The sequence below is a fragment of the Manacus candei genome, unplaced genomic scaffold (assembly GCF_025592945.1).
Source record: "Manacus candei isolate 608988 ecotype Guabito, Panama unplaced genomic scaffold, ASM2559294v1 h1tg000077l, whole genome shotgun sequence".
In the NCBI taxonomy this organism is placed as follows: Eukaryota; Metazoa; Chordata; class Aves; order Passeriformes; family Pipridae; genus Manacus; species Manacus candei.
Window position 1 is genome coordinate 6,386,219 of NW_026138125.1, and position 26,248 is coordinate 6,412,466.

General features: G+C 44.4%; 1 protein-coding gene and 1 long non-coding RNA gene across 4 annotated transcripts in view; one reads left to right on the forward strand and one right to left on the reverse strand.

Annotated features, from left to right (window-relative positions):
* The window catches only part of LOC127481215 (uncharacterized), a 153,999-nt gene extending 141,750 nt beyond the window's left edge, over positions 1–12,249 (reverse strand). The window contains exons 1-3 of one of the 2 annotated variants that reach the window (XR_007908148.1): positions 12,125–12,249; positions 9,125–9,196; positions 4,159–4,337 (exon numbers count right to left, since the gene is read on the reverse strand). This is a non-coding gene — a long non-coding RNA (uncharacterized LOC127481215). Of the gene's footprint in view, positions 1–4,158; positions 4,338–9,124; positions 9,197–12,029 lie in introns of both variants that reach the window. The other variant, XR_007908149.1, reaches the window with a different exon arrangement.
* Positions 12,250–12,425: 176 nt separating this feature from the next.
* Positions 12,426–26,248, forward strand: part of ACVR2A (activin A receptor type 2A) — a 49,522-nt gene continuing 35,699 nt past the window's right edge. The window contains exon 1 of one of the 2 annotated variants that reach the window (XM_051810177.1): positions 12,426–14,262. In XM_051810177.1, coding sequence (XP_051666137.1) covers positions 14,208–14,262 — 55 coding nt within the window. In that variant the 5' untranslated portion in view covers positions 12,426–14,207. The remainder of the gene's footprint in view (positions 14,263–26,248) is intronic. The other variant, XM_051810178.1, reaches the window with a different exon arrangement.

A 26,248-nucleotide genomic window follows, 5' to 3' on the forward strand; every position in this document is an offset into this window, starting at 1 on the left:
ATGTCTGAATTCCCTGTGCTATCAGTCAACCACAATCAAAGTTTGATACAAATCCCTTAGAACTCATGGAAATTAATGCTCTGACCAGTCTTACTAGAAGGGCTATAGAGGCTGCATAACATTATGTTATATATATTTGCCAAAATAAGTGATTTTTTAGTATTTCAAGCCTAAAAGCACTTTAAAAAATAAAAATGTCCCATGTTATTAATGGTTTACACCTCCATATTGCTGTACAATTAGAGAGTAGTAGCACAGGGAGTACCACAAACCCTCCAAGGCTTGGACTCGCTCTGTTTGACACCCCCAAAAACCTGCATTAAAAACAATTAAAATAAGGTTTATTACCTGGTTTGCTCTGGAGGAGTTACACTTTTGTGATTCTTTAAGCTCTTTAGAACTCCCTCATCCCATTTGCTCTGCTGGAGATCTTTAAACCCACTCTCTTCATAGTTCAAAACAACATAACAAGATTAGGCGGCGAGCCAAGGAAATCAACCCCGTGCCAATTCCGGGCCTTGGAATTCTAATTAGAACCTCATTTGTATTAACCTCCATTTCTAACATCAGGACAATATTATCACTCCTGTGATTATGCCACTGCAGTAATTATCCTCTCCAGGAAGGTATTGCAAGATGGGAACAATGCAGGGTGATCCTAACTCGTGTCAGGTTATTAATAGGTGATCATTCCAGAAAAATATATATTAATATAAAGGTGTTTAATGGAAAATGTGATAAGGAGATAGTCATTCATTAGCAAGAATTGATAAACAATATGTCCTAATCTAGTGAAAAGTCTCTCAGTGGGTTTGGAACAGAATAATTTGGCCTTTGGTCAAATTTTAGGGTTTTTCATATTATCATGTGACCCAGAATAGTGAGATGGGGAGCAAAGCATTGTCAGTAAAAGGTCATTTTTGTAGAAGGGATCTCTCCAAAGTCCAACAGAACACCAGCCAGAACACTTTTTCATATAAAGGAGTAAAATTTAAAACCAAAACATATATTTTGGTGCACCACCTTAATGAACTTACAAGAAAATCCTGTGGTTGAAATCACAGGTTATTTCTCCCTTGTGCTGAAGAGAGCTTGGAAAGCACACACAGAAATAAATACTGAAAATACACTTGCAGCACTAATTCACTGAGCTACTACCACTGAAATTCAAATAACAGTCATATTTTCAGCAGAAAATTGCCTAAATCTGAGTGTTGTCAGTGGTGTGTGCAAGTTAAATTTAGCACAATCCCAACAAAACCTGGGGATCTATGGAATGCTTGTGTTTGTGACAATGTGTTTAGCACAGCAGGATCATATATGAATACAAATCTCAAAGTGTGAGAGCACTTCTGGTGCATGTTTGAGCTGTTGTTTTGCCATGAAGATGCTATTTTTGTTTCCATAGAAAGACAGATTTAAAAAATGAAACCATAAATGTCCTTTTGGGGTTCACTGCCTCAGAACGAGTCAGCTAAACTTCAGAACCTTCAGGAGATTATTAATTGTGCCCTAAGGGATGGATTCAGATTGTATTTCCACATGGTAATGATCAATACCACCTGCAAAAATAATTCAGATATTCACAGGACATCTTAAGCTGAGCACCAAAATTATTTCTCATCTCTGGGAATTTAAGCAGAAATCTTCTTTGTGGACAAAAGTATTTTGTGCAAGGAAGAAAACTCCTCTAAAAACAGCCCTGAAAATATGTTTGAGTGTTATCCTGGACTAGGGGAAGGTGTCCCTGGAACAGGATGATCTTTGAGGTCTGTCCCACAGATTTCCACGCAGAACCTCCCAGGTTCTGGCAGCCAAGTGGGAAATGCAGATGGGAACTTGTTGCTTGGGGCTTTTAATCAAGCTCAGCTGCAACAAAACCTCTCTCCAATATTTTGAAAGCCTTTCAGAGTTTGTGATGCTCTGGTTGGTGTTTTACAAGCCACTGGGCTCCATTTCCTTGAAGAAGTTTGTTTTGGAATATCATGAGAGACGACCATATGAGCAGAACTTCCAGTTGATTCTCCCCAGAAGTTTATTGCCTGTGCAGCTCCTCTGAACACAGAGCAGAGAAATCCTACATTTTAATGCACTCAAAACTAGGCAAAGCTCCTTCCACCAGAAAATATGATTGATTGTTCCAATGACAGTAATTGCATTTTAGTAAAAGTAACCATTATGGTAATTTTTCCTCCAGGAAGAGACATTTAACTAACTTAAGTAACTTGTTACTTTTCAACACATTAACTTTGGCAAATTTCACATTACAAACGTACAGAGTTCACAGCCACAACAACGTGCATCACTCAGGGAGTGTGCACACTTTTTTCATTCTATATATCAAGCAGTGTTTCCAAATAGTATCTGCTAAAAAAAAAAAAGAAAAAAAAACCCAACCAAAAAACTGTGCATACATAACACAGCATTAATTAAACTGTTAAGAGCAGCTCTCACACGTCCCCTGCCAAGTCTCCTGTCGAAAAATTCTGCCTTTCCAAGTAGCAAAGTTTGTATCATTGGGAGATATTAATTCCAGGGAGAAAATGCCAGCTCTGGGAACACCAGAATAAAGGCTCCTTTTGGGGGAAGCAAAGCAGATCAACAGCGACTCACGACACACCAGCCAGAGAGGTGGGTGGGGAATGACAGACACAGAAAAGCTCAGGGTGCAAAAAAAGGGTGCAGAACTCTGGAGCTCCAGATCACAACATATCAGAGAGCAATTCCTGTGACAGACCACCTGTTACATCACTGGGACATCCAGAATGTTCTAAAAAAACCCCAATATTAGCATTTAATTTCACGTATGGCTTCCAAGCAGCGCTTGAATCCCAGCCTGACCCCTGCACTGTGAAAGGGGTGCATCATTTTGAACACCCTGCTATTTTATAAGCATTCAGTGCCTCTCAGGTTGTAGGAACTTCTCATTAAAGTGCAGCTTCTGATAATTAAGAGCTACAGCACGAAATAATTTAAGCAGCCAGGGTTTGTCTCACACAACTTCGTGAATTAAAGTAAAAACGCTCTGGCTTTGCTTTAAAGATAAAAATCACTCCTCGTGCTTTGAAGGGACTCTAAACTGCCATCCTCCTGAACATTTCTACACTGGAAAAGAACTGAAATCAATCTGGATTTAAATGTTGGGTTTTTAAGAAATTTCCTTTAATTGGAAAGACCAGGAAAAAAAAATAAATCTGAATTTCAACGGATCGGATTTAAAATTTTTCTCTTCATTTTTCCCCCTGGTCAAAGGAGCACCATTCTGGAGGAGGTTGTGCTTCCACACTCAGGATCTGGGTTGGCAGGGCCAGACTAACAGGTTCTGTCCCATCTCACTCCTCCCTTCAGAGAATCAGAGACCTTTCAGCTCTGTTCACTCAAGTCTTTCAGTGGGGAAATACTCTATTCTGGAATTTAAGTGGATTTTTTGAATGGATTCAGATTAGGGAGCTTCAGTTTTAAATAGTGTGTTAAGCATTTAGCTGGGACAGCCAATGGTTTTACTCTACTCTTATTTAAAGATCCAACTTTTAAGGACAGCAATAAATGCTATAAAGGTGGAGGAGAGTCTAGACAAAGATACAAGGGGCTAAGAAATAAAAAGTTGGAATAATAATCTGTATTATCTCAAAGTCTGCTGAACTGCTTTTTCAGCAGCAGCCTTCCAGATAATTTTAGATAATAATAATTTCCAACATTTTCAGGACAGGATTCCCCTTCCTAGAGGGATTTCCAAGCCCTGGGGAGGTGGCACTTGGGGACAGGGGTCAGTGCTGGGGGATGGTTGGACTTGATCTCAGAGGAACTTTTCCAACCTAAAGGATCCTGTGGTTCTTTAAGACTAAAAAAATATCTCCACTGCTGTTGATCTTCCACACAGAATATTTAAGAAAACATCAGAATCAGTTTGGCTTCTCAAAGCTGAAGTGAAATCAGAAATAAACCAGTGACTGACACACCAACAGCAGTAACCTGGGGCACACCTTAAGAGCTTACTAACATTCCACTGTGGAATTTTGTAAGATTATTTTTATAACACAGTGTCCTAGTTACTGTTGAGGAGAAAACTCACAGTTGAAACAGAACTGGCAGCCAACCTCCTTAATTAGTCCTTGATCTTCCCCGTGTCTCCTAAATGACACAAAGCAAACCACATACCTGAATTTTGCTTTGCAGGGTGCAGGAGTTAATTCTTCAATTAGTTCCTCAATTAATTCTTCAATTAATTCTTCAATTCTTCAATATCAGCTGAAGGAATTGGTGGTTTGGTGGAGGCTTCACAGGCACTGGAAGCAACTCAGAGTAACATCCTGTCCTCAGCTTTGAGCAGGTGTGAGCTGTTAAAAAATCACCCAAACAAAGGCCCCAATCAGGGGGGTGATGCACTTTTTCATGCCCACCCCCACAAACTGCCTATTCCCTGTGCAAAGGGGTTAATTCTGCTCACCTGGCAGGAACTCCAAAGGGAGGACACACCTGGAAGAGATTGAGACTTAAATTAAGAACTCCTGTACATAATGCATTAAATTTGGCAGGAGAGACGGGGGAAAAAAATCCATCATAACTACTGCTTGCATTGTACTACAAGATTACTTAAATTAAGGGGAATTTGTCTCAAAGAAGGCATTTAATTTGATTGAAGTAGCTGAAATTGTCTCAAAAATTCCAAGCAGCACAATGCTATGTAAGGCCTGGAAATATAACAAAAGGAGATAATGCAACCAACCACGATCTGTAACTTTATCCTGATGTCCAACAACACAATAAATGTAATTTGGGGGGGAGAGAAACTCTGCAAATCTTTGTAATCCAAAGAAAAACCACCTATGAAACTCATGGATTATTTTAGCAACATTTTGGAGGAAAGGAAGGGTGTCAGACTGTAACAGTGGCAAGCACAATTCATCCAGGTCCTGTATTTTCCTCCAACTGTTTTGTTGCACAAATGCTGAGTGGAACTGCCTAATACAGAAAATATCTGCTGTGAGAGGAGAGAGAACTGTTTCAGTGGGTGTGGAAATGTGTTTTGCTTAGTTTGGATCACAGAAGATACAACTTGAGGTTTATTCAGAGCAAACTGGTTAAAGGCAGGCAGGTGTGAGAGACAAAATGAGTCCAAGCCCACACCCTGGGCCCTATCCAAGGTGTGCCTTGGGAGTCAGGGCTTAAAATTATGACCATTAATCCTCTTTTAGAATATCTGGCTGTTTAGCAAGGAGCCACAGTTTAAACTGCAGCTCCACAAGCCCTTTAAACCAGCCCTTGAACACCAAAAAAAGCAGCTCCTGGTTTCCTTCACACACTTGTTGTGGCCTTAACCCCAGGAAGGTGCTGAGCTTTAAGCCAGCATAAATATTGGTGAGGCTGGGAAGGAGGAGAGCTCAGAAAGGGATTTAAAGCTCATGTTTTGGTTTGGGTTGTTCTCTGGGCTGGTTTGAACCCAAATCAGTTCCCCAATCAGTTCAAATGTGCAGCTGCAGGAACATTTGTGCAGGGCAGGGCAGCATCTCTGGCTTAGGGGGGCTTAAAGTGTTTGTGGAAGTGCAGCAGGAGTGTAACTGAAGATCTGCTCTAGCCTAACACTGCCAATAATCCACAAATGCCATTCCAGAACACAGGAATAGTTAAAGCATATAAATGGCCTGGCCATGTGCTCTGCACAGGGGCCTGGCAGAGGAGAGCTGAGGAATTGCAGCAACAGCTTGAAAAATAGGTGAGTTTTGAGGTAATTGTGTGTTCCAACAAAGCAATAAAGGAGAAGAATAATCACCTGTTAACATATGACAGACATATGTTATATATTGGGCTCAGCCCACTAACTTTTTCTCAGGTGGGAACCAGCTGAGAGGTTTTAAAGATAACAGGATGCTGTGATTTTAAAAATAACAGTTAAATAGTTTAAAAAAATAATTTTTAAAAATGTTTCTTTCAATATTTTGAAGCTTGTTTGCTAAATATTTGACAATAAACCTTCAGGATTCAATATTTGACAATAAACCTTCAGGATTCAATATTTGACAATAAACCTTCAGGATTCTTCCATGCTAGTTAATATGGATGAAACATCCAGCCCTCCTGTAAGACAAAACACACATGACTCAGTGAATTCCTGATATTTTAATGGCAATAAAACTTGGAAACCAATCTAGATTGGGGCTGTTAGTTGAATGAAACAAGAAAAAACCTGCCCTTTTCCCTTCTTCCCTGGCCTTAGCCTGAGAACTGCCATGGCAATGCCCATTAAACCTGGCAAGGGGGGTGGTTTCTGAGCATCCAAACTCTGAGTTTTTAACAAAAAAAGGCAAAACTAGGCACTGCTGTGCACAGTTCCAGGAGGGAAAACCCTCTGCTTTCCACCCAGATGGCAGCCAAGCAACTGCTGCAGTGGAATGAGCCTTCCAAGCCATGGGAATGTCTCTCCTGGGAGCTGGTTAAGCTTCCTTAACACTCTTAATCCACCTGGCTATGGAGCTGGCAGACATGCTGGCACCCATCTTCCTGCCTCCACAGGGCTGCCCAGGGGGCTCAGGGTTTCTTTTCCCTCCCTGGGGATCCTCACAGGCTCTGGGACACAAAATAATTCAGTTTTCCATCGTTTTTCCTGTGTCCTTCATGAAGTACTTTAAGGGAAGTGAAAACCTCTCAGGAACTTCGAGGTAAAACAAAGTGATAATGGGGAAATAAATTCTGAGTTTCTCTGGTAAAAAAAGATCTTATTTAGGGAATGGTATAGAAAGAGGGAACTCTAAAGTAGTTCTATTGGCTGTGCCATTAATTAATTCATCAAATATTCATGGGAAAAAGAGGAATGGCTTCAAGGTGGTGGTGCTCCAATGGAATAATCCCAATGTTTTGGGGCAAATATGGGGAAAAATCCATATTTGGAAGGTGTGTGTTTCACCTTCCCTGATGCTCTGTGTGAAACAAAACCACTTTTCCCTCTGCAGTTCCACTAAAGTTGATGACTTGGTGTTCCTAAAACCAGGTGTGTGCACTGTGGATCACTAAAAACAACCTTTGTTCTCATTGCCTAAAAATTTCAAGGCCAAAAAACTAAAATTTAGGAAGGTTGATGCTGTGTAGAAAACTTTCTAGTTAAATGGAGGAAAAGAAAAAAATAAAGGTTAAATTTTATCCATTTTGAAAGAGCCTGAACCAAAAAAAAACTTCTCCTTATAGGGAGTAAAAGGAATTTTGCCATCTCAGATATTAACATGTTATCTGTTCAATGTCTGAATTGTAATTATTGTACATTATTATTAATTAATTATTCCAACCATTTGCCTTTGCAGAAAGGTTTTATTAGCCTGAAACTGCTGCTCTAGAAGCAGGAGGATTTCTTCTTTCACATGAAAATTTGTAAGGGTTAATTCTACATTCTCCAATCACAAGAAACCATTGGATTATTAGCAACAACAAACAATTAAATTATTGCCATGGATCTTCACATTTCCCTCCTGCAATTCCAAATGACCAATTTTCAAATTTGGGGTTCCTTGGGATAATTTGATGAATTATTTGGGATTGTTTGATAAATCCTTGACTCCCAGGAATGTTATCCTGACTAAGGTTTTAAATGATAACTCTGCAAAAAAACCCTCTCAAATCCACAGTTTTCCTCTATTTCCTGAAAAACTTGCCTGCTACTTGTAACCTGGCTGAAAATAACATATATAAATAATAGAGTAGTTACATCTCTTCAAGTATTTTAAGGGTTTCAAAAGAGCCAAAAGTCACACTGACACAATAATTCTGAAGAAGCACACAGTCAAATATTCCAAATATCTGCCAATCTCACCCCTTTGGCTGCTTTGCTCTCCTATTTCTTTACATTTGCAATTTAATTGCAAATTGTTCATCTAAAATATATAAATCTTTACCAACAAATATATATGTATGTGTATAAAGCTTTTCAAAGTGGGGGTCTGAAAGCAAATCCTAGAAGGAAACATCACACTCTTCCTCCAGGAAGAAAGGTTTGGGAGTTTGGAATCCCTGCTCCAGGATTTTATGGAAAAAAAAAAAAAAAGTCTGGAGAGCAGGTCAAAAAGGCAAAATAATCATGAGTATGAATATAGCCTTGAATGACAATTTCTTGGTGGAGATTGCATTTAAAACTTTGCATTTAAAATTTTGCATTTAAAATTTTGCATTTAAAACTTTGCATTTAAAACTTTGCATTTAAAACTTTGCATTTAAAATTTTGCATTTAAAATTTTGCATTTAAAATTTTGCATTTAAAATTTTGTATTTAAAGTTTCTGTATTTAAAATTTTGTATTTACAGTTTTGTATTTCTGTGTTTGTTTTTAAACTTGAGGCAGGAAAAGAGTTGGGGTAATGAGGGTCTACAGGTTCCAGCTTTTTCCATTGAAAAGGAATTTGTCACACACACACAAACTCACTCCATGAACAGCTTTACAGAATGTGAGACAGGGAAATCCTGTCCATGTGTAATTTTTGGTACTGGTCACGTGAGGGAAATGAGGACACCAAAACCAAAATATCTGGATCCAAAAGGGGTTTCTGAGTTCAGCAGGTATTTCACTGTGCAAGCTTTGGGTTTCAGTTCATCAGCATTCCAAAGGTTGAATTAATTCCACATTTTCTCATGCTATCCACATAACTGGAAAGCACCTCAATAGTTTTGGGACAGAGTAAAAATGTGCAAAATAATGAATAATTTGTAGCAATTTTATTATCTGTCCACTGCAATAAACTGGAAATTTGTATTAAAACTCTTTTGGAATATTATGAGTTCCACATAAGTTATGTATATGAAACTAAAAATACTTTAAGGCAGTTGCTTTTAATTATTTATTTATTTATTTATTTTTAATTTAGGCTGTCCTCCAGTATCTGCACTTCTTCCCAGTGGCAAGTCAAGCTGGCTGGTGAGGAGAGAGATGAATTCCTTGCCATTTTGGCCTTTTTTGGTTTGGTTGTGTAAGGACAGTGCCTGAACCTGCTCCTCTCTCCCTTCAGAGTTTCAGAGGGAGAATTATTTACACCATGAGGGAAGATTAAGGAGATAACACCAAGGGTTCTACTCCTGATATGACAAACCCCACTTAAAAATGCTTTTGTAGGTGCTGTGAATGAGTCCTGCACAAAAAGTTTCTTACCTATCACGCTGGGTTTGGGTGTTGATTCAGTGCTGAGTGTGGGGAGAGCTGAAATCCTCAAATCCTCAATTTCTGAGGAAAAAAAAAAAGAGACATTGCTGAGTTTTAATTCTCCTCATTATTCCCCTAAAAGGAAAGTTATATTTGTGCTGCCTCTAGGCAAAGAACCATCCCACATGAGCAAAAGACTGGAGCTAAGATCACATTCATTTCATCTCTCTGCTGCTCCTCCTGCTCTCCACAGATGCTTAAGTCCCTGACACTGTGTCTTCAGTGCTCATATGTCACAGCAAATGATTCATTAAAAATGCAGAGACAGATTGATCTTGGAAGAGGGGGAAAGGGAAAAAAAAATAAAAATTAAATCTGGAGTTTTAAGGCGAAAGGAAAATAGAAGTGAAGAGCCAAAAGGTGAAAAAGGGAAACACCCCCAAAAATTCACATGAGAAAGACATTTAAAAATAAAGAGCAGACAGCAACTGTGCTGACATTTAATGTGTCTACTTGGGATAAAACTCATCCTTTTACGAGCAATAAAACAACAGCCTTGCCCAAAGCCCTTGGAGCATTTTGCTTCAAGTATCTCATAAAAATGGTTGGCACTTTCCCCACAATATTTGCACCAAACCGCCCTTTTTTTAAAAAAAATGCAATTAAATGGGAGCAAATCTCTAATGCAGGTGATCATCCTGATTCACAGAGCACTGGCTCCCATTCAGCCTCAAAACTTGGAAGAAAAAGAGAATTAAGCTTCACTGGTGATTCCCATGGTCCTGATAAACAGGTGATTGACAAGATTAACCCCACACTGTTATTGGGTTTGTAATATTTCCTGGGTGGCCAGAAGGATTTGCTCTGCTAAAGGAATCCTGCCAGCAAAAAAACCCACCCCTGCCCAAGGATAAGAAGCTGCTTGAGTAAGAGACAGCTCCTTACTGTGACATCCATGCAAATGTTGTTACACAGGTGACATATTTGTTCTATTTTTATCAGAAATAATCGGTAAAATACAAGTATGGACCATAATTTACATTCTGTGGGTAAAAAAAAAACAAACCCTAAGCCAAATACCTACAATACAAACATATATAAATATATATATATATATATGTATTCACACACACACACACTAGCAATATTTTTAGCTATAATTTCCTGCTCATGTGGCAACAGGCCGGGGTTGGGAAGCAGCTGAGCCATGTGAAAACCCAACCTGCAGAACAGGTCACGTTTAAATATTCTGCTATTGAAGAATATTAAAAAACTCCAGATTAAGTAGGAGTGTTGTAACGCTCAACGTTAATTAACGCCTGTAAATCACTCTGAAACACTTGGAGAAAGGGTGGCATAAAAGGTGTTGCCACATGTCTTGATGCTTCGAGATGTGCACAAGCCCTGACATCTTGTTTTGAGCTCGGGATGTTTCAGATCATTAAAAAAAAAAATACGGTCGCTGGACGAATTTAGTAGTTGGGAAGTGTTGGGACATGCCAAGGATGCCCTGATTAAGACCTCAAGCAGACACCTCGATGTGAATAGACTGAAGTAGGTGCCTTTCTTGGTGTCTGAATGCTGGTGGATCACCAGGTCTGGTTGCTGAACTCTGATCTGTGAATTAGCACAGCCTGGCAATGTTACTTGGCATTGGCTCAGCTGTATATTCACATATGGGAAAGATATGTAATATTCCTTCCAGTTTAGTACCACTTAGTATTCATACCCCTTAAAAAAAAAACTTAGGATGTGCCATGGGGCAGTTTGAAAAGGAATCTGGAATCACTCAATACCTATCTGGGGTTAGTGAACAGCATATCCAGTTCTCAGAGAACTTGGTGCTCACTGCTTATGCAATTACAGGCCTTTATGGGATAGAGAAATTAAAGGCCAGTGCCAAGGCCCTTGTGCTTTCCCACCTGGATCTCCAGATCTAAGGGCCATGTCTTCCTTTTTATCCAGAGGCAAGTCATTTTTATGACATCCATTTAAAAAAAGTGTAGGGAGTGACACCAAGAGACAGACCCACCGTCCTCAAGGGGGATGATTTAGTGCAAAGTGTTCTGTGCAGAGGGGTACAAAGTGTTTACAAATAGAAGGAAATCATCCATCCATCCTGCTCTGTCCCTCCTTTATCCCAAATCCAACCGCTTTATGCCTACTGGAGAACAAGCCCGTTTGTTCTGCCTCCCTCTGTCACACATTGTAGTGCTGTGCTTGTCTTGGGAACATCCAAAAGCTCTCTCACCCCAAATAAATCCTGGGAACTGCTGGCCCAAGGGACAAATAATGATAGGAAACAGGAGTTTGTTGTGATCTGGGGGGAGGCTGAGCAAGGTGCCGGTGCCAGGGAGCTCGGCCACCACGCCAGGGGAGCACCCTGTCCTTCAGGGAGGGCAGCACAGAGCAATTAATTAATTAATGACCTGCACGTGACACGAAGGGGAGAAACAACCACCTTTTAATGTGGGATCGTGGTGTGACAGTGTCATAGCACACAGTCCAGGTGCCCTCCAGTATCTGGGGGGGGAGAGACTGCCAGAGACATGGAGAAGGGCTTTGGATAAGGGATGGAGTAACAGGATACCGGGAACGGCTTCCCACTGCCAGAGGGCATGGTTAAGTGGGATATTGGGAAGGAATTCCTGGCTGGGAGGGTGGGGAGGCCCTGGCCCAGGTTGCCCAGAGAAGCTGTGGCTGCCCCTGGATCCCTGGAAGTGTCCAAGGCCAGGTTGGACGGGGCTTGGAGCAACCTGGGCTAGTGGAAGGTGTCCCTGCCCATGGCATAAAGATTGGAATGAAATGATCTTACATGTCCCTTCCAACCCGTTCCGTGAGCCTCATTCTACACTGTGACAGCACCAAGGCCCCCGAGGAACGTGCCCACAGCCGCGGCTCCCGCCAGGGCCACCTGTGGGGCATTTCCAGGGCCATTTCCAGGCTGGGGTGCGGGTGAGACGCAGAACCAGGACACCACTAGCCCCCCTGGCGTTTTCCCTCCATCACCTGCGGACGGCAGCACCAAACAGCCCCCCGACCCCTCGCAGGAGGCGAACCGCCGACACGGGGTGAGGGTCGGGGCGGAGCGGGGCGAGGGCGCCCGAGGGGCCGCGCCCTGAGGGGCGGGCGGGGCGGGCCGGGAGCGCGCCCGTGAGGCGGCGCGCGCGGGCCGCGAGGGGCGGCGCGCGCTCCCGCACGCCGGCCCCGCCCCGCCGCCGATAGGCGGAGCGAGCGGGGCTGGGCGGGGCTAGGCGTGGAGAGCCGCGCTGCGATTGGGCGGGGCCGCTGTCAATCGGCGGCGGCCGCCGCGGCCGCGGGGAAGGAGGGGGAGGCGGAGAGGAAACAAAAACAATCGCCCGGGCGCCGCCATCTTGGGCCGGTTCTCCGCACGCCACTCGGGTGAATGGGTAGATATGAGATTACCACGGCGGAGCAGCGGCAGCGGGGCACCCACGGCTGTTCTGCGCTGCCAGCCGCGCTCGGCGGGCTCTAGGCACGGCCGGCGCCGCCCGGAGAGAACCCCCCGGCTCGGCCTTTCCGCCCCTAAGCTGCACTGCTGGAGGGACAAAGTTGGGCTGAGCCGCGCTGCCTCCGCCGCCCGGGAGACCGGGGAGCTGAGCCGGGGTCAGAGTTAGGGGAGAGGGCGAGCAGGGCAGCGCGCCCCGCTCCGCCGTGTGGGAGGCGCGGGGGGAAGGCGCTGCCTCCCCGCCCCTGCCGTGTCCTGCTGCTCCTCGCTCCGCGCAGGAAAAGGAAAAAGAGGAGGAAAAAAACGAGGCGACAACCGGATCGAGCTCGGAGGGGTGGGTTCGGTGGAGGGTCCGTGTGAGCAGCGGCGGGGCGGCCGGGAGGAGATGCGTCCGTGAGGAGCGTGGATCCATTCAGGACCCGTGAATCTTGGATCCAGCCCGGACCCTTGAGGAGCCTGGATCCAGCCCGGCCCCGTGAGGAACGTGGATCCAGCCCGGCCCCGTGAATCCCGGATCCATCCATCCTGTGAGGCACAGCCCCGCTCGCCTCCTCCCTTCCAAAGAAGCCCAGCTCTCCTGGAAGGAAGCTCGGCGCTCCAGCAAGGATTTGCCACAAAGAATATACCACCCTCCTCCTCCTCCCCCAGCGCCTGGATACTGCATTTTTTTTATTTTATTTTTTTTTTTTCTCCTACCCCCCTCCCCAGTCGCTCCCGTGCGTTTAAAAAACCAAATATAGCCTCTTTGCGGGGGGAGGGGATGGAAATCTCCTAGAAGGATTGGAAATCTTGCCGGGATTCGGGAGTGCTGGAGAAGGACGGCGGAGCCGGGGGGATGCGCTGCTCTCGCCGCCTGGCCAAGGACTAGAGCTTTGCCCCTTCCCAAAGGTTGGTTTGGTACCAAACTGTTGGTTTTTTCCTCCCTTTTCCTCGGCTGGGCTGCGCGAAATCCCTCAGCATTATTAAAGAGAAGACCCACGTGTGGCTGGTTTTTAAGGTAGTTTTTTATTTTCTCGTCGAGGAACTGACAGAACTTCCTCCCTTCGCCCCGAGGTTTGGAACTGGAATGGAGCTGCTTTTCTCCCAAACACTACAAGGTGTGTGAGGAGGGGGAGGCAGGACGAAAACATCGTGTGGACTCATCCCGGCCCGACCCCCCGACATCCACGAGGGATGATCCTGCACTGCGCTTGATGTGGAAAACACTTGGAGACTCAGAGACTTCGTCGTGTCCAGCAGCTTAATTCTTGACTTATTTTCTTCTTGTTTTGGTTTTTTTTTCCCTTTTTTTTTTTAAGTGGATCCGTAGCATTACTTTTGCGAATTGAATTTTGCCACCGTTTGTACAGAAGCCAAATGACACGTGTGTTTTGAAACACGGTTCCAAATATATTTATCCCTCCCTCGACCCGGATTCTCTCTAGAAAGAGCCGCGGGGAGGTCGTCAGTGTCTAAACAAACCTGATTTTAGTGTTTTCTGAACACTACCTGCTGCAGAGATGTTGCTATAAATTGCTTTATAACGGTTCAGCAAGAAGGGAGATTTTTTTTTTTTTTCCAGCTTGCAGGACCCAGGAAACTGGATACTTAAAAGTCACTTAAATGTTTTAACAGCGTTGGAAAATGGGAGCTGCTACTAAGTTGGCGTTCGCTGTTTTTCTTATCTCTTGTTCATCAGGTAAGTGAATGTTCTTGGATCTGTTGCTTTAAACGGAAGGGTTTTGGGGTCAGCCCTTGGAAGCTTGGGCTGAGGAGAAATGCGTTTTCTTCAGGTGACAAATGTTTGGCTGCAAAGGCAGAAGCTGCTTTTATGTTTATTCTTAAAAATATAATAGCGTGAAGCACTGCAAACACGCGCAGCGCTTGGATTTCAGATCAATTGTGTGGAATAAATGTGGAGACATAACCACCTAGTGTCACATCAGTAATCTGGCAGCGCAGTCGCTGGTGTTGGATGGCGTGTTTTTAAATAAGAATTACCCGGCCGAAATGCTCTTTTTGCTTCAGTTTGATCTCTTACTCCGGGACTATTCACTGGTGAACGTCGACCTTCGTTAATGCTTCATTAATTTAGAATAGGTGCTGCTGCGAGAGCCTTTGCTGACAGCGAGGGGTGAGATGTACGAACAGAACTGGGGTGAAAAGCCGGGCTTTCGGTTTCTAAACAATCATTTGTAACCCTTTATGTTTCGCTTCAGTGCGAAAACCACTAATTCCCTCTCGAAACCAGCACAGTTGGAGTTCCAAGGGCCAGCTCGGAGCGCTGGGAAGGGAGCGGGGTGCGAGGACTTTCCCCACGCTGCTCCACGAGGGAAACGATGGCAGCAACCAGTGGTTGGGCAACTCTTGGTCCTGTTTTGCTCGGAACCCCATCAGTCTCCCCAAAAAAAAACCCGATTAGGAGCCGCGTAAGGATCTAATACTGTTTCACGAGCACTCCCTGCTTGCTCTTGGGATGGATATTTAGTTTATTTCGGTGTATTTAGCGCTCTGTGGAGGTTTTTAGCCCGGCGGGGCGCGCAGAAATCCCCTCGTTTATCACCCTCAGAGCCACCAGCGAGCTCAGCTCCCCGCAACGCCGCCCTTTAGGATTTCAGGGTGCTGAGGGCGGAGGGGTTTTTTGCTGAACAGGACGATTTTGTTGTGTTTTTTTTTTTTTTTCGTGCTGCGGTCGGTAAATGGATCGTCTAGTCTTGTGTCTGGAGCGCCATCGATCCGTTCCGTGCGCGCTCGATGCGCTGCGAGAGGAGGGGGCAGCGCCGCCAGGAATAAAACCCCCCCCAAAAAAAACCCCCCTCCCTGTTCGAAGCGGAGGAACAGCAGGGCAGGGTAAGGACACCCGCAAGGCCGGCGGGGTTTCGTGGGTTTTATTCCCCTTTTGGAAACGAAACGTTTTGTCTGGCGGTAAAATACTTTGTCTTTCGCCTTTTCCTGATGTGATTAAGTTAAGCAGCGTTCCTCTTCATTCAGGGATGTGTTCTGTAGGGAAACTTTCCCCCCCTCCCTCCCTGTTTCTCGAAGACTTGGTGCCATCTGCTCTCCCTGCCTGTCTTTCTTCCCCCTCTAAGATCCTTTTTGTTGACATTACCCATCACGCATATTAAAAAGAAAGGCTGAGCAACAAAAAAAAACCCCGACTTTTCTTCAGCATTTCTTGCTCGGGTTGTCCTTGGTGAGGTAGAAAGAACGTTTCTCTTGCTCGTGAAGAATTAATCTTGGCTAAATGAGCAGGAAACTGCACTCCGGACTGCTCCTCGTGTTAATGGCACTGTTTTGGTGGTTATTCTGGTATTACACATTAAGTGTTCCGGTACTTAACAATTACTAAACTACTTTCTGCTCGCCTAAAATTTTAGAATGTCTGCGGTCCTGCTGCGGGTCTGAAAGTAAACGAGTTCAACAGCAAGCTGTTGGTTTTATGACCAAAATTAGAAGGTTATTTAAGATTTTAGGCGTTTTTATGAGTAGTGTTAAAACCGATTCGTCAGGTGGAGTTTTAGACTGAAATAAGTCGCATCATCATCACCAGAAGTTTCTTTTCCAATCTTTAGGCTCACAATGAGCCTGCCCAGGCTCTATATTTTAGAATATTGGCGGTGTTTGAGGAAATCCTGGAGTTCAGGTGTGGATGTACCTGGTTTTCCTCTCCCCCGGTGTCTCCAGCTCCTCGCGGCCTGTTTGGGTGTCGGTTTTGCTGTTATTTCTTACTTTATTTTTATATACAGCTATTTTCTGCAGATGTTTACCGAGCCAATTAGTACCCCTGTTCTTTAAATAGGTGAAAACGGTGTGAGTTTGTTGTTTTGTTTTTTTTTTTTTTTTGCAGCCTGGTGGGTGTGGAAGCCTCTTCAGGTTCAAAGAGATTTTATTTTACTATCTGCAAAGTGCTGTGTGAAACCCTGAAAATGGACAGGAATTTCCAGTGGCTCTGATCATCTTTGCTAAGAGAGTGAAAACATTTCCCCCTTCTGACTAAGATATTTGAAAAAGAGCATCTGTGTTGTTATTAGGCTTTAAAATATTTGTTAGATGCTCGGCTGGAAGTGGGTGTAGGTTTGTAGTAATCCAGGAGGATGAGATGAATGCACATTAACTCAACGTGAAAACAAAGTGCCCGGGTCAAGGTTCTCCTTGTGCCCTCTAATACACTTCTGAGATAAACCTGTGTGTGGTTTTGATTTAATAAGGAACAGAAGGTCCTGAAGGAATAATAAAATACTTCTGAACGAGCTTCCTGTGCTATAGGCGAGGCAACATTGGAGGTGAGCTTAGCCAGGAAAACAGTAACTAAAACAGCTCGTTCACCAGAGAAGGTTCTCTCCAGATATTTATCTGTGTCCTCCCCTCCCCCAAGGAAGGGTGTTTGTGCTCTCCGGGTTTTGTGGTGGTTGCTCAGCTGGGCTTTGTGACATTTCGGGAGCAGAGAACCTGTGCTTTCATCATCTGCTCCGATTTTCTGGAGCATACACCCCGTGCAGCTGAAAGTGGGGGAGATGTTGAAGCAGTGGATTGTTCTCAACCCCGATCTTTCGTGGGGGCTGCGGTTCAACAGCTCCCGTTTCCTTTTGTTACTCTTAAGCTCCTTATTTCCCTAAACATCCTTTCTTTCCTTCTACCTGTTCCGCCTTTGGTGCCTGGGTGGTCCCTCCTCAAAGTGCTTCTGCAGCTCTGAGTTTTGCAAGGGGCAAGACTTAGATTTTTTACAACTCATTTAAGCTAAAATCGTGCTAAAAATCACCTGAGCAAAAGAATCCACATCAGACAAGCCTTGGTCCTCTCTGTCTCTCCTGATGCCACATCACTCTCAAGCCTCTCACAAGGTCTTGAGTGATTTTGCTGAAGGAAAAGGCCTGGCAAAGGTACCTTTGTAGTTGAAGTAGCATTTTCTGTTTTGTTCTCTGGTTTTTAATTTATTCCTCTCCTGTCTCACACTGTTTATTATCAGGGAAATTACTTTGTTTAAATTTATCTTCCCCCTCCCCAAACAAAAAAATAATAACTAGAACTGTAAATCCCAAGATCCTGCTGTGACTTCAGAACCTGGATTGGTTGGGTGTTCTAAAGGAATCTGGGGGGGGGAAGGTGAGACTTCTTCCTTTAATTTTACTGGTGTAACTTTCTTTTTAGTCATTATTAATTTCATAATTAGTTTGGTAGCCCTTGAAAACCCTGCTGCAGGTTTGGGAGTGTCTGTGGGTTTGTCTCTGCTGTGTGTTCCTGTGACTGTGGTTGGACCCTCCTCACTTTATTGCACAGGCAGGGCAATAAACCACTTCAGATTAGTGGTGCTTTGGCAGTAAAATCCTGCTCAAAATTCCTTTTTTTTTAATGAGAGTGCACACTTTTTTATATTGATTTCATATTATTTTTATGCTAAACGTGTTATCACTGGGCAATACCCCAGCACTGGTGAGAGCAGGACTTGTAAACCTACTTAATTCTGTTTTCAAGCATAGATACCTTTATGTAGAGTTTGATATTCTACCTGATTACAGGACAAGAAGCTGTTAACTATTTCTGACTGTTAATACTTAACATTTACAAGCCCTGAATCCTTCTGGGTGATGGGCAAGAGCTGTGCTTGTGCCAGTGCAATATAAGAGCATCATTTAGTGATGCTCTGCTTTACAAATGTTCCCAGAGATGCTGCTGTCAGGAGTTTATTTGCTTTATCTACCCTTCAGACACGAGTCCTTGCTCATAAATAAAGCTTAAATAATTTTATCTTCCTAATTCTGGATGCTTTGAGTTGGTGGGCAGGTGTTCTGTGTGCGAGGGGAAAAGCTGCTTTGTGCTCTCTGGGGGTGCAAGAGATAATTGCTGCTCTCATGAATAATAGTTTTCAGCTGGTTTTAATGGAAGTATTTGAATACCTTTTTTTTTTTTTCCTTTTTTTCTCTCCCCCCTTTCTGGAATTTGGGGGCAGAATTCCTTAGGTGATGGGCTCAAAATTCCTTAGGTGATGGGTTTGGCTGATGTGTAAATAAGGACAAATAAATAACTTTTTTTTTCCTTCTGTGTTTAACCACAGACATTATTTTTTGTCCTATCATTAGTTCTAGGTAGGTGGGGAAAAATAACAGTAACTCTAGTGTTTTTCATTCCTACTTTTTTCCTTCTAGCCTTCTACACTTGTAGTTTTTTCCAGGCTGGAAAAAAAAGAGGGAGGTTTTGACAGGGAAATCTGAGCGTGGAAGAGATTTCTGGGTGAGGGGGAGATGCTTTTCCACCACTTAATTAACCAAAAGCAGATTAATGCAAATGCCTGCTGGAGCTGGATGGGAGCATCCATGGGCTGTTGGCTCTCTGATGTTGCTGCAAATGAGAACTCCTTCAAAAGATCAGGAAAATTACGGATTTTACAGCCGAGTTCTCGGGAGATGGAATCTTAATGTGGGTTTTGTTGCCTGGGTGCTCGAAATTGGGCACATCTTATTATTTCCATATGGAAATTGGAGTGTTATGGGGTGGCAGTGGCTTTGTGGCATCTCTTGTCTTCTTTCCCCACAGTGTCTGTGTGGTGGTGGAGGTTTTTCCTTAGAAAAAGCGGAGCATATTTAGGTTTAATCCCACAGAAAATGAATATTTACTACCCTGTTGTTTACATGACATCTCTCTGTGGCTCAAAGTCCTAAATGTGCATTAGATGCATCAAATCCTTCAGTTGCTGGTGGAAAGGGAGCAGAGAAGGGTTTATCCATGGCAGGAATTCTTGTCATGGATTCACAGCCAAGTGAGCCTCGGTGAGAAAGATCCACATTCCTGGTTTTCCTCTGGATTTCCTGGCTAAGGCTGTGTAATGGAAACAAGAAAAACAGACAGTTCAGTTCCTAACTGGAGGCATAAATCTCTGGTTATGTGGTCAGAGGGATTAGAAAAACCCTTGGAAATGAGGGGAGCATTTGTGGGAATCCCACCTGTTCCTGCGGGCGGGAGCAGCTGGAGGGGAGTTGGGATGGGATCAGCTCAGGCTGAGTGTGGAGGTCCTGCTTTGGGACAGCACCTGACCAGAGGTGGGTACAAAACCCTCAGTTATTCCCCAAATAGTTCAGTGACAGAATGTACCTTCTCTTCCTTCTGGTTGGGAGCTCTCCCAGATTAATTAATCCCGTTTTCCGGCTCTCGGTCCAAGAGGGATGAGCGGGGCCGGGGGGGGACTTTTACCTCTCTGCTTCCTTTGTCAGGGTTCTCCTAATGAACTGGGCTGGGATTCCTCTCCGGGAGAAAATGAGCAAGGGACACACTTCCAATTGTGTTGGTGCCAGGGAAGGTCCGAGTGACGCTGGAAACCCCAAATCCCGGTGACTTTGGAGCCTGGCAGGGGGGGAACAGGAGCCCTGGGCTGGGATGCCAGCTCAGTGTTTGAGGGTAAATTAAGTATTACCCAATCCTAAAAACCCCCTGTGGTAGTGCTGGTGTTTCTGCTTAAATTGGTGCAGGATAACCTGTTTCAGATTAATAATAAATTAATTAATCACCAGGACGCAGAGTCAGTCCAAAATTGTAATTAATTTCACCAAGCAGCTTGTTGGTAACTGTTAAGCTGCACTGGCACGGCCTTCCTGTGATGTTTGGGCACCATTAGTTGGCAAGAGTTTCGACAACAACATGTTGTTGAAATCATTTAAATGGCTGGATACCGCCTCCTGGCATTCCTTAATTTGTTAGGATAAAACTTGTGTTTCTGAGGATTTATCTGGAGCTGTAATTAGGTGGTAATTCCTTTCGAAATGCTGCAACCCGAATGCAGTTAAAAGCAAACTCCTGCGTATTCCTGACTGTGATGGGCATGTGAGAAATGCCAGGATGCTTTGCCCTGCTCTTGTAATTCTTTAATTACAGGGGGGAAACGTTGCCTACAGTCAGTGAGTTGGACTGAGGGAGTAGATAATGAACTAAAACGCTGGATCTTGGCTTAAAAAACCCCCAATATTTCTCCAATCCTTCAGTTTTCTGAGCTTCCTGAAGTCGTCGACAGAGCTGAAACTAAGAAAATGAACAGTGTTTTTCATTTACAACGAAATTGTATGTGGGAATTACAATGCAATTTGGGTTTTACTGTCTGCTCTCCTTTTGGTTTGTGCCTAAATGAGGCTGTTCTCCCAGTTGGGAAGGTTCCACTGTCTCTGCAAGGATGGCAGCAAATGAGTGAAGTTTTGCTGCTTTAATTCTGCCCACTGACACCATTAAAAGCTGATACCTGATAAGTTGCTTAAGACAATTTAACCTGAAGGTTTTGTTTGCAGAAAGTGGCTGCACAATTATTTTGAAAACTGTGAGAGTCTGTATAGCTCAGAATCGTGTTGCTTTTTCTAGAGCTTTAACTCCTCCTGTGTTTTCCATTCCAGTCAATGATTTCCTGCCATTTCACCAGAAAAAGGATTAATTTTTCTAACTTGCAAAGGTGGCAGATTGACTTTTAAAACTTGATGCTACAACGAAATGCAGGAGGGAGAAAGTGGTCAAAAAAACCCACTTTAGGATGGTGTTTGTGTGTTTTCTGACAGATGCCAAACTCTTTATGAGGGCGAGTCAACACACAAGGGGTTGGTTGGTTTGTTCTGGAAATTTTGTTTGGTTGATTTTCTAGGGGCGAAAAAAAATGGGAAGGGGTAAAGCAACTGAGGGATTAGTTTTGATTTTTTTTTTATAGGCTTGAGTGTAGCTCTGAAGGATGTTTTAGAGCTGATCCGTGGCTCCTCTGTCTGAGTGTGTCTGGATTGCCAGGGGAAGGAGCTGCAGAGGGAACACAAATCCCTCTCTGCTCCCAGGGCAGCCCTGGGAGCTGGAGCTTGTGCCAAGCGGTGTCTAATGAGCTGCCACCCAGCACTGAGGGGTGGTGCAGGCAGGGGGGCAGTGCCAGGAGGACTGAACCAGCATTCCTGCAGCTTCAGGGCTCCAGCATTCCCTCCTCTCCTGCCTGGGAGCCTGGAGTGTGTGCCGGGAAAACACCGGCGTGGTTTGCACTGGGTGCAGCTCGGAGCTCCTGTCAGGCTGTCCCACTTACAAAAGAGCAACCTAAAATCCAAACCCAACCCACAACCTGCTCTGGGAGCAGAGGGACATCATCCTATGGAGCCCTGAGGAGCAGCTCCGTGGCCAGGTGTTCCAGGTGCTCTGTGGAAGGGATGTGCTCAGTGTGTGACCGTGGCCCGAGGGCCAGGGAACAGTTTGATCTGCAGTGTAGGGACAGAATTGGGAGAAAAAAAGTTCCCTACTTCCTGTTTAAAGCTGATTTTTTATTTTAGATGAGTACTGGAAGTTTGGATGCAGCACCAAACTTTCATCTCTGTCTGCCTGGTTTTAATGTCACCTCAGGGCTCTGAATGGAAACGGGGCTGTCCTGTTTGGAATTCCTGTCCAGTGCAGTGCCCACCAAAGCTCCAGCTCCTTCCCAGCAGAGCTGTGCCCAGTCTGCAGCCACCACTGGTCCTGGTGCAGAGGCTGCTCTGTCCCCAAGGCCCAGGACATCGTGGGTGACTTCCATGAAATTCATGGAATGACATCCCTGCCCCTGAGCTCCCCCACCTCTGGCATTGTCTGCAGATCCCTGGGGCCTTCCCACCTCCTCCAGGCACCCAGGAAGGTCTGACCCTGGCTGGGTCCTGGGGGAGCCCTTGAGGGACATCCTGTCCCTCAGGGAGCAGTTGTGTTCCCATCCCAGCTCTATCTGCAGATCTCTTTGCTCTCCCAGCTGATTTCACGGTGTTCCAGCACCTTCCTGCCTTTTGGTGCCTCACCAACTTGGGATTTAAAGGGGGTTTCTTTTCCTAAGTGAAGCCTGACCTTATTTTTTCAGGTCCAGAGTTCTTATCTCACCTAGATAACACTAATCTCCGGCCTTCAAATACTGCCTAAATCATCACAGTGGTCTTTATTCCCTCAGCTGTGTTTGGAATACCTGGATTTCAGTAATTCAGTCTGTTTTTAAATCTAACCAATCATTTCATCAAGCCTTCTAACATGAAAAACATGTTTCCTTCTAGGAATTTCCACACAAACAGGGAAGTGGTTTAATTTTGTTGTTGAGGTGCAGTGCTAAGTGTAGGAGACAAAATTAAACTTTGCAGTAACTGTTAATTTTAGACTTTTTTTGCTGGTGTTTGTCAGCAGAGGGTACAGATAGTTCTCTTCAGCTCGCAGCAATTACATGATGGAAGTGTTTTCTTTAAATATTTCTGCGTTTCAGGGTTGAAAAATATTTAGGCTGTGAAAGTTGCAGGATGGCACACAATTGTTTCAATTACTGTACTTTTTGATAAAGAATTAGGTTACTTATTTTTTCATTTGTTTATGAAGCTGCTTTAAAAGTAACACAGAAAAGACCACTGGTTAAATATTTTTCATTTGAATTCTCTGATCTTTAATTTTACAAAGGGCCTGTTTTGCAAGTTGTCCCCGGGGATAATTGAATTTCATTAAATTTCACACAAAGCCTGTCAAAAAGATTATCTTAAATGGCTTTTAGAAACGTTAATGGCTTGATTGTGTTTTATTTAACTTAAGGTTGTGGCTCTGGGTGGGGACAGACCCCAGCAAATTAAGCCTCATCTAACCTTGCCCATTTAGAATAATCCAGATGAGTTGTGAGCTCCTGACTGCTTTCCATGTGCCATAAATGTGTTAAAACCAAGGTGTGGAACCAGGAATAACTTGTGAGAAGGGGATTTTTATTTTTGTTTCATTCCACTGGACACTGAGTGAATCCCTCATGAAAAATCCCGGTGCTCCAACGGAGCTGTACTTTTCCAGTGCCTTAAAAACATCGGGATGGATGACGAGTAAAGGCCAATTAATTTTCTAAAATGCTGTTTGCCAAAATATTTCTGGGAAATTTAATAATCCCTGAGCTGTTTCTCTCAGTGTTATTATAAATATGACGGTGTTGGAAGCTCTTCCATTCCCAGGGAAGAGGTAAACGACCGGTTCCCATTTCTTAATGTGCCAGAGTCAGAAAATGCCTGCTGGAATTTGGTGGGATTTGCTGAACTTTTGGGATATTTGTATGCTGACAAAGGATATTCTGGAGGGGGAGCTCCAGTTGACCTGAGCTCTTCTCCTTCATCTGAACTCATCTTCCCACTGTCCTCCTCCTATCCAAAGCCAGTCCAACGCTGTTCCCTTCTGTTCATTGTTCAGGCAGCTTCAAAACCCACTTAATTACCTTCTACTTGTCCAGAGGGCTTGTTTCAGTTGTAGGATTTTGAGAAAAGCTGATCAGAGAACAGGGAGACAGTTCCTCTTCCTCACCCCCTCACTCTGGGTTCAGACTTTGGGCTGGGCTCATCCAGCTTGCTAAAGCAGCAAAAGGGACTTGGAAAAAAGGGACAGTGGCTTTCTGCAGTCGGTTTAAAATGAGGGCAGGAGTTGGGTTAAAAGGTGATGGAGCAAGGGGAGAGATGGGTGGGATTAAGGGCTGGCAGGAATTGTCCTAGGAGGAGAATTACCCAGGGAAAAGGACAGAGTGTTGGTGTGTGGAGCTGTTCTCTGTGTTGGGTAAGAACAGGAACATGACAGAGTTAACTATCATTTTTAAACCCTGCATCTTTAAAAAGAATTTGGTTGTCTTTTCCAGAGTTTTTCCAAGGTTCTCAGTGCACTCCTGCTCTCACAGGGTTTTGTTCTCTTCCCTTGCTTTTTAAATGCCTTCGTGTCCTTGCCCAGAGAAGCTGTGGCTGCCCCTGGATCCCTGGAAGTGTCCAAGGCCGGGTTGGATGGGGCTTGGAGCAACCTGGGCTGGTGGAATGAGATGATCTTTAAAGTCCCTTCAACCCAGATCATTCTGTGATTCCATGATCCAAAAGAACAGGTGACCAAATTCCCTTTTATCTCCCAGGCTCGCTGGTAACAGTGAGGTGAGAACCAAAGAGAAGCCTGGGACTGACACAGTCACAGAATGGCTGATACAATACAAGTTGCATCCCAAACTTAGGAAAACATTTTGGAAAGGCTGTTTGCAACATAATCTTAGCAGTATCTAATTTGTGTTACATTTTAACTACATTTAAGTGCTCCTGGAAACTAACACTGAGCAGGTCAGCAGGAGACTTTGTGCAAAGACTCTGGAAAAATTCTGATCCAGGGGGATCAGAATCACTCAAGGGGCTGGAAATGATGAGGGGAGAACGTAGGTGAGGTCCTTCAAATATTGATAATATTTGATAATGCCTGACCATACTGAATTAAAACACAGCATGGAGAGTCATGTTTACAAGCAAAGGCTGATCTGGGGGTTTTACATCTCAGCTGAACAGCCTGGGGCAGTTCTGGATCTGTCTCCCTGGGCTGAGAGATCTCCATCTCAGCAGCATCTTCCAGTTGCCAGGGGAGTGTGAAAGGAGGAGGACACTTGTCAGGAGTTCTCATGTTGGTGCCATTTCAGTTATAAACTGACAAAAGCCATAAACCAGGAATATCTTCCAAACATCAGGGCACGGTCTGGAAAGAAGAGATCAGGATGAGCTTGTGGTACTTGGAGTTCAGCTGCTGACCAAGTCCTTGGGCCACCACCTGAACTCATCAGCCTTTGGTGGCACTGCAGTGTGAAATCAGCCTCGGGGTTGCTTTGAACCTTCCCTCAAATGCTACTTGAGGATTTCTGGTGTGTTCAAATCCAGGCATGGGCAGCAAAAGAGAGATAAATTGATCTCCAGTAGCAGTATTGTGACATTTCTGCATAAAGCACGGCCAGAAGTCTAGAGCAGGTTCCAAATCATGGACAAATCTCACTTTATGTGTTGGATGAAACATGTCATTGATGTGTTTCTTCCCTGCCATGGTCAGCTCAGCTCAGCCCCAAACCTGCCTCCCTTTCAGGGAAGAGACAAGCAAATATTCCAAAGCCCAGACTGCAATTCCCAGCATCCTGTTCCTTTGGCTGCTTCCAGTTAACTGGGATATTTAAGTTGCATTGTCTTAATCTTTAAACCCTTCCTTCCTTGAGGGGCTGGATTCTGCTGAGGGCATCAACAGTGACCTACCACCAGTGGAGAACAGAGGCCCAAATGTACATTGGTTTTCTTCTTTCCCCCCACCACCTTTCCTCTAGCAAGGCTGTTTATTCCTAGGATCCATATCCTGGGATCCATAACATTCCTTTCTTACTTACCTTTGCCAGCTCACCTTTTTATTCAGCTCAACAGAATCTCCACCTGCCAGTCCCTGAAAAGGACTTGGTTTATTTGTTGCTGGAGGAGTCTTTCTGGAATTTTAGGAACTAAAGTGCCTTGTCTGGAAAATTCTGGAGGAAAGATGGAGATAATGGCAGTGGAAGCAGAGAGAGAGTTTGGTCCCACACTCTTCCTGTCCCCTTCCAAGCAAATCCAGAACATTACATGCAGGAATTGGGTTACTTCTTGTTGTTCAACTAGTTCTCAGCCAGGCTGCCACTTGGGAACAGCTGATTTGTACAGGACAAGGAGGAAGAGCCCTTGGATTGATGTGGGCTGCCATGGGCTTGTAGACTGAGGCAAAGGGAAGGGAATGACTGACATTCCCTGGTCAGATGATCCTCAGCACTGTGAGATCAAACCACTCTGGGGCTGACGAGGTCCCTGAAGCCTGGGCCCGCTTTGGGAACTGCTGAGCTTCCACACAAAAAGCTTTTGTATGGAGTTGCCAGTAGCTGCCTTGTGCTGGAGAGCTCTTCTCTGGGAAGTGGAATC